Source organism: Leucopleurus acutus, assembly GCF_964270905.1.
Source record: "Leucopleurus acutus genome assembly, chromosome: 16".
NCBI classification, from domain to species: Eukaryota; Metazoa; Chordata; class Mammalia; order Artiodactyla; family Delphinidae; genus Leucopleurus; species Leucopleurus acutus.
The window spans coordinates 69,996,561-70,011,027 of NC_139158.1; the positions used below are offsets into that span (position 1 = coordinate 69,996,561).

At 46.7% G+C, this 14,467-nt stretch overlaps 1 protein-coding gene across 1 annotated transcript in view; it reads right to left on the reverse strand.

Moving 5' to 3' along the window:
- Positions 1 to 14,467, reverse strand: part of PTPRT (protein tyrosine phosphatase receptor type T) — a gene marked incomplete at both ends in the record, with an annotated part of 1,082,998 nt that overhangs the window by 45,999 nt on the left and 1,022,532 nt on the right. Inside the window, 1 exon segment of the mRNA XM_082857741.1 lies at positions 6,607 to 6,683. Within this exon segment, the coding sequence (XP_082713867.1) occupies positions 6,607 to 6,683 (77 nt within the window).

Sequence of the window (14,467 nt, forward strand, 5' to 3'; positions counted from 1 at the left end):
GTTGTGTATCTGGAAAGCATTCATTGAGTGCCTACCATGATTAAAAAGTCTGTTTTGGCCATCACGGAGATCCTGAGATGGGAAGCCCTTCCCTCCCCTTTGCTTTCCTGCTCTGCCTATAAATGTAGTAACTGAGCCCTTCTCTGAGCCGTGAGGGGTAGGAAGGAAGATGAGAGGCACAAAGAGCTCTCTGTTCCTTTAGGATGGACAGTGATTCCCAGGCTCACAGGAAGAATTAGACTGTGGGAGTCTTCTTGAGTAGGCTTGGGAATAGAAAATAGTACCCTACAGTGTGGAAAGATGCGGTTTCTCAAGTCCATCCTCTTCTGTCATCCCCACATCATTCCTTCTTACAGCCTTCATCCTCCCTGATCTGGGCCAAGACAATAGCCTCATGCTGGCCTCCCTGCCTCCAGTCCAGTCCCAGAGTCCATCTGCTTCCTGCCAGAATGAACTCCCCAGCGTACATCTGATTGTGTTGTTTCCCCACTTAAAAGCCTGCAGTGGCTCCCCGCTGCCTGTACAATGATGTCCAAATGCCTTAGCTTGGGACGAATCCCCTGTCTCCATCCTCATCTTCAGCCTCATTTCCAGTTGTCCCTCTCCAGGCCCTTCCGTGTACCCTTTGCCCCAGCTTCCCACACTGCACTTCAAATGAGCCCTCCTTCCTCCTAAGCCCTGCAGGGATTGGTAGATGCCCAGTTAACACCTTTACAATGTATGTTGCAACAAGTTTTTTTTTTTTTTTTTTAATATTTTCTCCTTCTGGGCCATGGGACAGGCCACCCAGAGCTGGGTATAGTTTTCAGCAGAGACTGGTCGGTGGCATACATGCATGAATATGTCTCTGAGGTGAGGTTGGGGCATTCCCTTAAGGCCTTAATTGGCAGACAAAAGGCAAAAGACAAAATGCATGGGATTTGGAAGATTCTAACACACTTCAAAGTCAATGGGATGAAATTCTGAGCAAGAAATTCACATTTCAACTGTGGGAGTCAGACGACTTGGTTTCACTATTCGTTTGCTCACTCAGTCCTTCAATATTCAATTGACAGGTATTAACTGAGCATCTACTACTCTGTACAAGGCACTGGAAGTACAAAAGTGGACCTGATGGATGTGGGCTCAGATTCTGAGCAGCTTGTAGACGTCAACAAACTGGGATAAGGGCCACCAAGAGCAAGATGTGCCAAGAGGCCAGAGAAGTGTTCTCTGAGGTCATGGCAGTTGAACTGGCCCCTTAAGCCTAGTTTGGGCGTCTCAACATCCCTGTTATTCCCATTTCATCCCTTCAGCAATATTCTCAGGTTTCCTACCGCCCTCCCCACGGCTCACTGGCTGTCTTGCTCTTCTTCAGAAGCAGCCATCATGTTTCCACCTATAAGCCTTAGCACTGGCTCCTACCCACGCCTGCTGTGCCTGTCCCCACATAACCGAGTGGTTTGCTCTCCCCCTTCCATCCAGGCTTCTGCTGGGATGGCAGTCACCTCCACAGTCAGCCCTTACCTGCCCACCCTGACATCCTTGGTTCTTTTTGCTTTCTCTGGTTTACTTCTCTTCAGGGCACTCACCACCAAAGTCTTTGTTTATTTACATGCTTATCATCTGTTTTCCCAGTCGAATGAGAGCTCCAGCAGGGCAGGGCTGTAATGGGCTTGCTCATGGCTATGTCCCCAGCATGGAGAAGTCTGCCTGGGCAGTCAGCCCCGATAAATGCATACAGAATGAACGCATGCATGCTGCGTTCCTGTCCGCACGTGGCACCCAAGTCAACAGACCCTCTCTGGTCTCCAGGAACCCACGCAGTCCCCAAGAGAAAGCATTCTAACCACCTGACTCTTCAGCAATGGAGACGAGAGGAAACGTACTGCTCACTTGGGGCTGCTCTGGGGATTTCCCAAGAGCTGGTACAGAAAACTTCCTAACCTTAAAAGAACTTTGAGTTCACTTAAGTCCCACCTACACAACACGCACATGGACTGCAAACTGGTACTGGGCTTGCCTCCAGCTGCCTGTGAGCAATGGGAAAGAGGTTTGCATCCAACATGCATTTATCTCACTCCGCGCCCATGCATCTGTTACTTATTGGGGACCCAGAGACGATATTTATTTCCAGACTGGTAATTTATAACAGATTCAAGTGGCCAATACATTCTCGGGTGTGCAAACAAATGTGCTGGAGGTATGGTTCAGACAGGAGGAACCACGGCCTCTGGAGGCCTTACAGGGCTGGCCCCATCTAGCTCATTATCCAAATGGAGTTGTTTTAATGAATCGTCAAGATCCAATTGTGGATAAATGATTCTAGCATGGGCAGTTAGCCCTCTGGAGTACAGGGAGGATTTTGGCTGGGTGGAAACCAGGGCCAAGGGGTGAGCCCTAGACAGCTATCTAGGGTGTGTCTGCCAGGAATCCCCACAGAGACCCTGGGAATTTTGATTTTGCTGGAGTGTACAGGGGGTCACAACTGATGTGATCCCCCTCCCCTCCACCCTGTACTGCTCACGCTGTGCTAAAAGGAGCTCATGCTTGGTGTCTTCTCTGTCCCTCCATTGACTCTCTATTTCCTTCCCTGCTCTGCTCGTGCCCTGGGAGGTTGACCTGTATGGAGGACACCACGGGCTTCCATGCCCTCCAGCTGCTAGTTGGGTTTGGTCAATGCGGAGCAGAAGCAGGAGCTCAGAGGCCATTGGGAGGTTGGGGTGTAGGTTCTTTTGGGTCTCTCCCTATCAGGTCACCATGGCTTGGCCTTGACTTTCCATCAAAGGCTACAGCTCCAATCAGGCAGCCCCCTGCTTACAGCTACTCTCCCTGCTCTCAGGAGCTTGAGAGCTTCCTGTTGGTTCTAGCCTGGGGATACTGAACTCCTGCCACTTTGCCTCCCCCTTTAGTTTCCTTTAATCCTGTTCCTACTGTTATTAAATTCCCTTTGAGTGACCCTCTGTTTCCCAATGGGACCCTGACAGATAGACACTTCACATCAGTTGTCACATTCTTACGGGTTGGCATCATCCCATTTTACAGACATCAGAATGGGTAAATAATCTGCCTAAGATCATAAGGCTAGGGAGCAGAAAGGCCTGGATTCACTGTGGCCTCTGTAAGGACTGAATTCATGTCACGACTTTGGTCTCGTGAGCCCTTGACTCTAACCACAGCACACAGTCCAGTATCACTTATTAAGACAGCATCTAGCAGAGACTTTGGCCTGTCTGCACAATCTACTTCCTAGAGAGAGGGAGAAGGTGGGCAGAGAACTGGATTCTAGCTGTGTGACCCTGAGCAAGCCTCTTAACCTCCACCCCTGGCCTCTTATCCTTAAAGGCTCTCAGAATGCATTGCGATGATAAGAACCTGGTAGAAATGGGTGCTGTTATTAGTGCTGGTGTTGCAGAGATTCACTTGCATTTAAAGCAATTTCCTTTGTTGCCTATAAAATACCAAAGTGCATCTTGGCTCTGACCGCAGTCACATCCTCCCTCAACTTTGGATTGTCTATCCAGGAAAATGCCTTTTGCCGGAGGTTAGCACTCAGGCAATGAATGCCAGATATGGCAACTTGGGCCAGCAGACCCCTCGTGGGCATGGCTGTCAGGGCTGCCCCATCCACTCAGCCAGAGTCAAAGTCGAGGAGAAATGGAAGGAACCAACTCAGTTTGGTTCCGCATGCGCTGTTCGAGTCCCCACTGTGTGCTGCATGCAAGGTGGTGTCTTTCGAGTGGGTAAGGAGGGACAGGACCAACAGCCCTGGCCTGGGAGTCATTCGGGTCTGGTTTCTAGCCTGCTTCTGCCACAGAGCAGATGCCCACACTCAAGCTGTGCAATCTCTTTAAACCTCAGCTTCCCTATCTGGAAAATGGGGGTGGTCACCTATCCTAGAGGGCTAGTGGGAGGTCTCAATAAACAGATTCATTTAAAACCACCCCTCACAGGGCCCAAGAGTGACTCATTTAGAGCTCTGGGCTGTTGTCATTGCATTACTGTCATTATTAAAGCCAGCAGGGCATGGTTGGGGAGGCACCGCCAATGCAGACTCCTGCTGTCCCCTCCCTCACATCCTGGAGAAGTTTCATAACCTTGAGAGCCCCAGTTCACTCATCTGGAAATGGGTAGTAATGGCATTTACTTTGTGAGTTGTGATACTAGTTAAGGCAATGTTGGTACACTAGAGGTGATCAATAATTCTTAAGCCACCATCGGTCCTTCTTGCCTGACTACCATCGGCTGACTCTCACTCATTGGCTAAAGCAGCACTGTGTCACCTCCTCCAGGAAGGCTTCACTGACCACACCACTCCCACCTTGAGGCTTTGCTTTTCCTTTACGTTTCCATGGCCCCTGCTCTTCGAGGGTCTCTTTTCTTACCTGACTCCCTCACCAGACTTGAGCCCCCTTTAAGGTCTGTGTTTCTGGCACACAGTGGAGGATCTGCTGTGTGTGAGAAATGAATACTAGATGCATGAGGGAAAGGCTGAAGGCATGATGGGTGAATGCTGAGTGCTTTCTCCAGGTTGGAGACAGGCTGCTCAGAACTGGCCATCTCCTTGTGAATTTTCTTGTTAACCAGAGTCCAGGCGGAGAACCATTCCAGGTGTTTCAGACCGAGGGAATTCAGTACAGGGAGCTGGTTATACAGGTGATGGAGGAGCTAAGTTGCAAAACGGAACAGTGAGGCCACCCAGAGATCAGCAATGGCAAGAGGATGTGGTCACCCCTAGAACCAGCAGATAACGGGAGACAGAGAAGTCGCCAGAGCCCAGGAGCTGGGGCCACCTTGTCAAGGCTGGATCACTCTGGTGGCCCTGCTTGATGCAGCCGCTGCTGGAGCTGCCACCCCAGGAGACAAGAGAGGCAGATAAATACGACGGCGTCTCCCTTCCCATCACCTGCCAATCTCCCATCGCACCTTCCTTAAAGGGTCAGCTCGCTCTCCTCCCTGCACACACGCACACACACACACAGACGCACATGCACACACGCACATACACACACGCACACACACACAGACGCACATGCACACACGCACATACACACACCACACACATACAAACACGCACACACAGACGCACATGCACAAACACACACACACACGCACACGCACACACACGCACAGAGAAGCACATGCATACACGCACATATGCACATGCACACATACGAACATACGCACAAACGTGCACACGCACACAAAAAATGCAATGCACACACGCAAACATGCACACACATGCAAACACATAGAAACATGCACACAAACGCACACACGCGCGCACACATGCACATACGCACATGCACACAATGCACACACAAACATGCGCACGCACACAGACACACACGCATACCAGCAACACAAAGCAGAACAGGGAAGGGCAAGGAATAGATCTGAGGGCAAACAGGCAAATGCCTAACACAAGGCTCAATACACAATAGGGAATTCAAAGGCATGCCACAGTGCCTTATAGCTTGTCTATAAAAACACTTGGGAGTCAGAGACACCAAGGTGGATCTCTGAGCCTTTCGTCAAGGTTCTTGGACTCCGAGCTGAGGTCCTCAGAAGCCTGGCTTGCATCGGTCATTCTGGGATGTCTCTCTGGTCCCAGTGACCATGCTTCCCTTTTACAAACTCTCTTACTTCCGTGTATGCCCATCTTGGCTCCTGTTGTATTTAGTTCCTTCCTCCATATTCTCTGGAACACTGAAGCAGCCCCCTTTCCTAATTGGGGGTCTTATTCCCAGACCCTCTTCCCTCTCATCGATCTTACCCTGGGTAATAGATAAATCATCCCAAAGCTCAGCTCTGAACCGGTCACCTCCTTGATCAAAAACTTTCCAGAGCTTTCTCTTGCCTACAAAATAAAGTCTGACTTCCAACGTTTGATCACAAAGCATCAGTGATCTAGCTCCAACCTTATTTTCCACTATTCCCATTATAGAGTCTCTGCTCCCCTCGAACTGAGCTGCTACTTACCCTCTGCTACATCTCAGCTTGTGCTTTTCTTTGGCAGAGGCCCATCTTCCCCCTCTTTGATTTTAAATTCTACCTGTGCTTGAAGTTTCGGTTCACATCACACTTCGCATTCCTGATAGAAGAGTGACTTTTTCCCTCCCACCTCTGAATCCCTGTAGCATTTTATCTGAACTCATGACACTCGCCACTTTCTAGTTTGCCCTGAAATTATTGATGTGCACAGCTTATCTTCCTGCTAAGGTTTTAGAGGGTAGAGACCATGGCATTTTTAGCTTTATGGCTCCTATAGCATCCAACATACAGTAGGTATTCTGAAATTTTTGTTGCATAAATGGCTGTACCTTCAAATAAATGAATGAATGGGTAAACGGACAGACATACATACAGAAGAATGAATGGGTGAATGAACAAGACTGGCGATCCTGGGTTCCCACAGAGCAGGCTACTCCAGCCAGCCTGAAAGTGGATGCAGCTTTAGATGGCTAATCAGCTCGGGTTACACTAGTTACAGGGAGGAGCCAGACCCTCTGGACCTGTTCTAGGAGGGCCACCGTCCGGGGGAGCGGCTGGGGACACAGCCACAGATCTTGAGCCTACTGTAGCCAACCCCAGAACCCAGCTGCCCAGCCCCATGGAGAGCCTCACATCAATGTAGTTGGCGTTGATGTAGTCGGAGTGTGGGTCTCCATCCAGCACCAGCAGCCTCACTCGAGAATGGTCATCTGCAGAGAGAGAGCAGAAAACAAGGGGATGGGTGATGAGAAGGCTTCGGGTGAGCTCTGCCCTGCTTTAGAGCCACCGTTTATCAATCATCATGTACCAGGCACCATGCTACTGACAGACACGCTCTCATTTAACCCCTAGCATCACCCTCAGTTATTATCCCCATTTACGGATGAGGAAATTGAGGCTTAGGGAGATTACTGCGCCTTTAAAAAGGGCCTGTATATGCTTCTTCTCTTTTTTTTCACCTGCCCTTCTGATTCTGGTTTTGTCATTACCTACAGGGGAGAGTGACCTGCTTCTTTAAATCTTAGTGATTTTGTCATTAAAAAATGGGGATGGAAATGCCTTCTCCAGAGGACAACACAGGAAAGACCATATGAAAACACTCAGGAAGCGAGAAATGTTAGATCCAAATTAATATGCCCCATTTTCATGCTTGCTTAAAACTGGCACATTTACCTATTTTCCACAAGTGCACAAATGCTTGCCTTTTGCCTCTTGGAATATTGCTGCAAATAGACCATCGGCCACATATTGTTATCAATATTATCATTCAAGTGAAGCCGACTAAATCATTAGATAAAAAGAGGTCATCAATAACTAAAAATTGTGTTACAGAGAATACCATTTCAAAAACGATCTAGGCACAAACAAGATTTGCAGGCTTTAGTCAATGGCACGCTTACTTCAAATAACACCAAATTAAAATGATTAAAGGAAAAACCCATTACAGCAGAAGAATCAGGCTAATCCTTTACAGTCAATTAAAGTGAGCTCCGATATGCTAGAGGACACGCAAACAGAACACCTGGGTTGGGTCTGGTGGGGGGAGGGACTCAGCTTTCTGTCCCCATCACTATGCACGTATCACCGCGTGTTGCTGCATCCACTGGCCGGGCCACCTTACTCTAGGTCAGGGCTAGGGCTCCCCATAAGTGGACTGGAGAACTCTGGGCACCCCCAAGGGTTTCTGGGGATCAAGGAAGTCGGGTCACTAAATCCCATTAGCTTTTTCCAGAACTTGGCAGTTTACAAGGCCACCTGTTACTACTAACTGGAACCCCCATGAACAGGGACATTAGGTGTTTGCTCCTTGTTCCAGCCTCCACATGCACCTGTGACAGGTACTCAGTAAGTACTTGGTGAGTATATGAATGGATTATCTCATTGGACTCTCACAGTGACCCTGGGAGAGAAGTAAGATGGATGCTGTTAACCTTTGTTACAAATGAGGAAACTGAGGCTCCCAAGGATTGACTGGCCACACGGCCAGTGGATGGTGGAGCTTGGAAGAGTGGGGTTCTCTTAACTCTGAGCTCAGACACTCCTGATTCCCCAGAGGGGTCTAAGCAGGATAGTAGAAAGTACTTCGAGGGTACACAGCAGAGGGAATTAATGACAGAGAAGTGGTTACCTGGGTGATGGAAGGCTTGAGAGGCTCCAGGGAGGAGGGAGAAGTAACTCAGAGATAAACATCAACAAGGAGACACTGCCTCCCCAGGGTCGGTGGGACAGAGGGAGGAAGCCAGGGCACCAGAGCCCAGGGGTGGGGGCCACCTGTGGAAGCTGGAGCTGCAGTGGGCCTCTCTGGTGGGAGCTGGAGAAAAGGAGGAGACTCCCTCACTGTTCAAGAAGGTGCCTCTGACTGGGACAGAGAGAGAGAAATACCCCGGCTTCTTCCTTTCTCCCACCTTCCAATCTCCCACCAGTGCACGTCATTGGCCAAGCAGCAGCCAGCCGACAAGAGAGGCTGAGAAATGCAACCTGCAAGGGTCAGATCCCTATGATGGGAAGTGGAGCGGGAGAAGGCAAGGAATGGGACCAAGCATGGACAAGCAGGCCGGGGCTGGACAGGACACCGCCCCACCTCCATTCATTCATTAACTAATTAATCAATTCAAAAATAGTTAAGTGAGCATCTGCCGTGCGGCAGGCACTGTGCTAGATACTGAGCTACACTGGATGCCATGTTTCTTACTCATCATGGGGAAGAGATTCCGTGGAATCAACCAGAGGGAGCGGGGGGAGGTCTAAGTGATCCCTTTCGGTGGGTGGCGGAGTGGGGTGTGAAGTGGGGAAGGAGTTTGAAGCTAATCTTTATGGAGTTGATGGTAGATACCAGAGGCTTCACATACATTATCTCACTCAATCATTTATTCCTCCAAATTGCTCCACAGATTATTATACTAATGATGTAGTATTTTTATTCTTCCCATTTCACAGATGAAGAAACTGGGGCTCAGAGAGATTAAGCAAGTTTCCAACATTACACAGCCTACAAGTGGCTGGGATTCTATCTTAGGACTGTCTGACCCTGAATCCCTGCTCTGTTCACACGATGTGCTGTCCCTGGACTTCTAGCATCTCACAGGTACTGCAGTCTGTGCAAGTGTCTGGTCCCCAGCTCCTGCAGTGGGACGTCCTGGGGCACATCCACCCAGCAGGGGTTCAGACAAGACCCAGCAGCTGACTCTGAGCTCAAACTGTTAAACCTTGTTACCAGCGGTTACCAAAACTGTAAGGCTCAAAAAAATGAAAAATGTGTAATGTGTTTTCACTCATTGGTCTCACTAATGACTCATCGATTCAAAAAATCTCCTTTATTTATTGAATTATGCCTGCCCTTGAAGTCTAAAGTACTGGAAACAGATATTCTGGTGTAAAACGTTGAAAGGGAATTTTCATTAATATAAAACGAAATTGAAAGTCTGAAAGCAAATACGATTAACAAGAAAAAGAAAAGAAACAAACTTATTTCTTTTAGTTAAATATTCTTAAAGATGAGAGGTGCCTCTAACCACTAGATGATGGCGTTTGTCAATATCACCTTTATTCATTTATTAAGAACAAATTCACTGAGCACCTACTACACACAGGCTTGTTGAAGGGACTTGGAAAGTATTTTCCAAGTGCTCAGGGAGTTTGTCAATGTAGTGGGGGAGACAGACTGTACAGAGAAGTGAAATTTCAAGGTCTAGAAAGTGGGGACTAGAGGGCTTTGCGAAGTGATATGTGAATGAGGAATTGAAAGTAAGGCTTGACCAACGCACAATGAGGAAGGGTCTTTCCGTCAGAGAGAACAGCAAGAGAGCAGAGGTCCTGGAAGAGCAAGCATACTGGCGACCTGCAAACAGTTTCTTGTCTTGTGAACATGGAATGGGAGGCAATTAGCAGTGGGAGAAGAGGCAGAGGAGGTAGGTGGGGGTTAGATTGAAGAGGGTTTTCTATGCCCTATTCAGGTACTTAGATGCAAGTCACCATGCCGGGCTCTGCAGAGCATCCAAATAGAGACTATCTTCTGAGACTGTGAAAGGGTACTTTCGTACAAAATGATCAAGATTTACTCCCACATGGGCTAACCTGTGGCAAGTAGGACAGCAGACGTGGTGATGGGAGGTCTGAAGCTCTGGGTCAGATCTGGGTTCAGATCTTAGCTCCATCACTTAGCAAGTCAGTTGATCTCTCTAAGCCTTGGTTTTCTTAGGAAAATGCTATATGGCTCAATACTATATAGCTCACAGAATGTTGGGAGGATTAAATGAGAAAATGCAGGCATGAAAAGTGTGAGGACGTTAAGAGAATGAAAAGATGAGCCACAGATTGGGAGAAAACATTTGAAAAAGACTACCCGATAAAGGAGTTGGATCCACAGTATACAAAGACCTCTTAAAACTCAACAATAAGTAAACGACCCAATTAAAAAATGGGCAAATGATCTGAACGGACACCTCACGAAAAAAGATATATGGATGGCAAATAAGCATATGAAAAGATGTTCAGTATCATATGTCATTAGGAACTGCAAATTAAAACAACAAAGAGATACCTCTACTCACCTACTAGAATGGCCCAAATCCAGAACCCTGACAACACCAAATGCTGGCGAGGATGCAGAGTAACAGGAATTCTCACTTATTGCTGATGGGAAAGCAAAATGGTAGAGCCACTTTGGAAGACAGTTTGGAAATTTCTTCCAAAACTAAACACACTCTTATCATATGATCCAGCAATTACTGTCTGGTATTTACTCAGATGAGCTGAAACTTACATCCACACAAAAACCTGCACATGAATGTTTATAGCAGGTTTACTCATAATTGCCAAAACTTAGGAAAAACCAAGATGTCCTTCAATAGGTGAATGGACAAACAAGTCATGGTACATCCATGTCTTTGGTAATATACAGAAATGAGTTCCCAAACCAGGAAAGGACATGGAGGAAACATAAACGCATACTGCTAAGTGAAAAAACCCAGTCTGAAAGGCTTCACAGTGTATGATTCCAACTCTATGACATCTTGGAGAAGGCAAAACTATGGAGGCAGTAAGAAGATCCGTGATTGCCAGGGACTTGGGGGGAGGGATGACTAGGTAGAGCACAGGGAACTTTTAGGGCAGTGAAACTTCTGCATAATACTGTAATTGCGGATAGGTGTCACTGTACATTTTTTAAATCCTACAGAACTGCACAACACAGAGTGGGCTCGAAGGTAAACTATGGACTTTAGCTAGTAATAATGGATCGCAAAGCACAGGGAGATCAGCTCGGTGCTTTGTGACCAGCTAGAAGGGTGGGATAGGGAGGGTGGGAGGAAGGGAGATGCAAGAGGGAAGAGATATGGGGATATATGTATATGTGTAACTGATTCACTTTGTTATAAAGCAGAAAGTAACACACCATTGTAAAGCAATTATACTACAATAAAAATGTTGAGAAAAAAACTAAACACTAAAAAAAAAAAAAAGAAGATGCGGTGTATATATATATGATGGAATATTACTCAGCCATAAAAAAGAATGAAATTTTGCCATTTGCAACAACACAGATGGACTTGGAAGGTATTATGCTAAGTGAAATAAGTCAGACAGAGAAAGACAAATACTGTATGATATCACTCATATGTGGAATCTAAAAAATACAACAAACTAGTGATTATAACAAAAAGGAAGCAGACTCACAGATACAGAGAACAAACTAGTGGTTATCAGTGGGGAAAGGGAAAGGGGAGAGTCATTATAGAGGTAAGGGATTAAGCGGTACAAACTGTCATGTATAAAATAAGCTACAAGGATATAATGTACAACACAGGGAAAATAACCAATATTTTATAATAACCATAAATGGAGTATAACCTTTAAAAACTGTGAATCATTATATTGTACACTTGTAACATATAATATTTTACATCAACTAAACTTCAATAAAAAAATGAGATACTATCTTATAAAAAAAAGGATCAATATTGGTTCACCAATTGTAACAAACGTATCACACTGATGCGACATGTTAATAACAGGGGAAACCGAAGGGGGATGGGAGGTAGGAGTAAACAGGAACTCTCTGGACATTCCGCTCAATTTTTCTGAAATTAAAACTGCTCTTAAAAAAAGTGTGAGCACAGTGCCTGGTATGCAGCAGGTGCTTAATAAATGGTGATTCTGGGCTGGATGTGAGGCAGACAGTGAGCTGATGGCGGAGACGGTTAGAAACTTAGTGCTTCCCATTTGCCCTTCTGTACAAAATGTAAATTCATCTTTCTACAGAGGCAAAGAGTTACTGTGTATATTCATGAAAGGGCAGAATTCAGCTACAGGTCCACCAGAAAGGCATTTTGCAAGGAGTAGGGCTGCCTTCATGGTTTATTTATTCCTTCTGGGAGACGCTAATATTATTCTGTGTCCCCTTCTCCTTCTAACATTATATAATTAGAAGGATAAAAAAAACTGTGTTTATCCACATGCACATGGAGAAAGATGGGGCAGTGGGCGATGTAAAGGAGTTTATACAAAGTAATTTACAAGCAGCCCAGAAAGTTCATTATGCTCTATCTACATTTTGCAAGCTTGAGAAACAGCTAATCTGGTATTCCTTGTTTGATATTCAAGACGAGTGAAGAAGTCACATAGAGGAGAAACAAACTCCTCAACGGTGAGGTAAGAGGAGGTGCAGGAGCCTGGCTTCACCTGGCTCTCAGCTGAGGTAGGAGGTGGGCCAGCACTGGCTTGCACGGAGGAGGAGAGAACCAGTGGCCACTGGCAGAGAGAAGGCATAACTGCAAAGACACGGAGACCCAAAGAGCTCCCTGGAACGCAACTCAAGGGGAACAGAAACATTGCCCCTCTAGAATCAATCTGTTCCTTGTAGTTTTTGAACAAAGCCCAGTGGTAGGTTGTAAAAGTTTAACAAAGAGCTCTCTGGAGGAAGAAATGGCCCTGGTCTGTAACATCTGATTTCTGTGATATAAATACTCCCACCATGACTGATTTCAAGCTACCAACGTGGTATCAACTGGCTCACAAAATTCCTGAAAAATTTAACCATCATCTCTTGCAAGCTGGTATGAATCAGTTGCAAGACATCACTGACAGAGAACAAAGCCTGACCAGACCCCACAATGCCTTGCATGATCTGGTGTGGGACCTATTTCCCAAGTCCAGCCTCATGCCCCACTCCCCACATATGACTGAAAACCGTGCCCTTCTTTCTGTTGCTCAAATGCATCATGTCTGCTCTGACCACAGGGCCTCTGCACATGAAAGGAACGCCCTCAACCCCATAAGGCTGGCAACATCTCATTCTTCAGCTCAATCTTCTTCCCTCAGGAAGTCTTCTATGATCTCTCCACCCCAGGCTCTAATAGCTCCCTGTACTTGTCTTCAGAGCTCTTAGAGCAGTTTTATTTCTGCGACGATCTGACTAACCCATGGCTCTCCTTCGCGCCCTATTTAAGAACGGGGCACCCTATTTACTGAACTCCTCTATAGTGTATGGCATACAGTAAGTGCTCAATAATTATCTGTTCAATATATGAATTCGTATTTGTGTCTGAAAGGCTGAGAACCAGAAAGGAGCCGGTCCCTTGCTTTTAGCCATACAATTGATTTTAGGTAACCTGGCTTGGGACCCAGGCTCTTTCCTCTACACAAGGCTGGCATAGTGTGCCTGGATCCTGTGCTCAAATTCTTCCTCGCCTCATAGCTGACCCCTCACCCCACCTGCAGACCCAAGACTGGCAGCCGATCATTGTCTTCGGCACGAGAGAGGGAGGGCTTGGGAAGGCTCTGAAAGCAGACCTGAGGTCTGTCACTAACTCTATCACCCGGAGCAGATGATGTACCTTCCTGAGCCTCAGTTTACCCAATGACAACATCAAAATCCTCTCCACCTTTGCAGACTTGTTGCAAGGATGAAAAGCAGTTAGATATGAAGGCACCTGGTGTACTGTAAGAAATCAATACAAATGTGTAAATTCAGTTTTATTGTAATTCTAGACCAGTGGTTTTCAAAATATAGTTCCTTGGCCAATAGCATCAGTGACATCTGGGAACTTGTTAGAAATGCAGATACTGGAGTCCCAGCCCAGACCCACTGAATCTGAAACTCTGGGGTGGAGCCCAGCAATCTGTATTTTAACAAGCCCTCCAGGAGATTCTGATGCACACTCAGGTTTCAATGTACAGACCATGTGATGTTCAGTTATTTAGCACAGGGGGTGCCTTGGCTATTCAATTTGTCTTGGGAAAGACCAAAGGTTTTTACTGGAATTAGGCCGTGAGACTAGAGACTCACCTGTGCTGGGTGTAAGGAACAGAAATTTATCTTTGCGGAGTGCGTAAGATGCTCCAGGCACCATTCTAGAAGCCTGTGGATGCCATGCCATTTGATTCTCATCATGACCCATTCTGTGGCTGAGAAAATCAAGGCTCCAAGCAGTTTAACAACCTAGAAGGTGTAAGGCTGACAGCTTCCTTGTAGAGTAGTGGGGTCCCTACCTCTCTG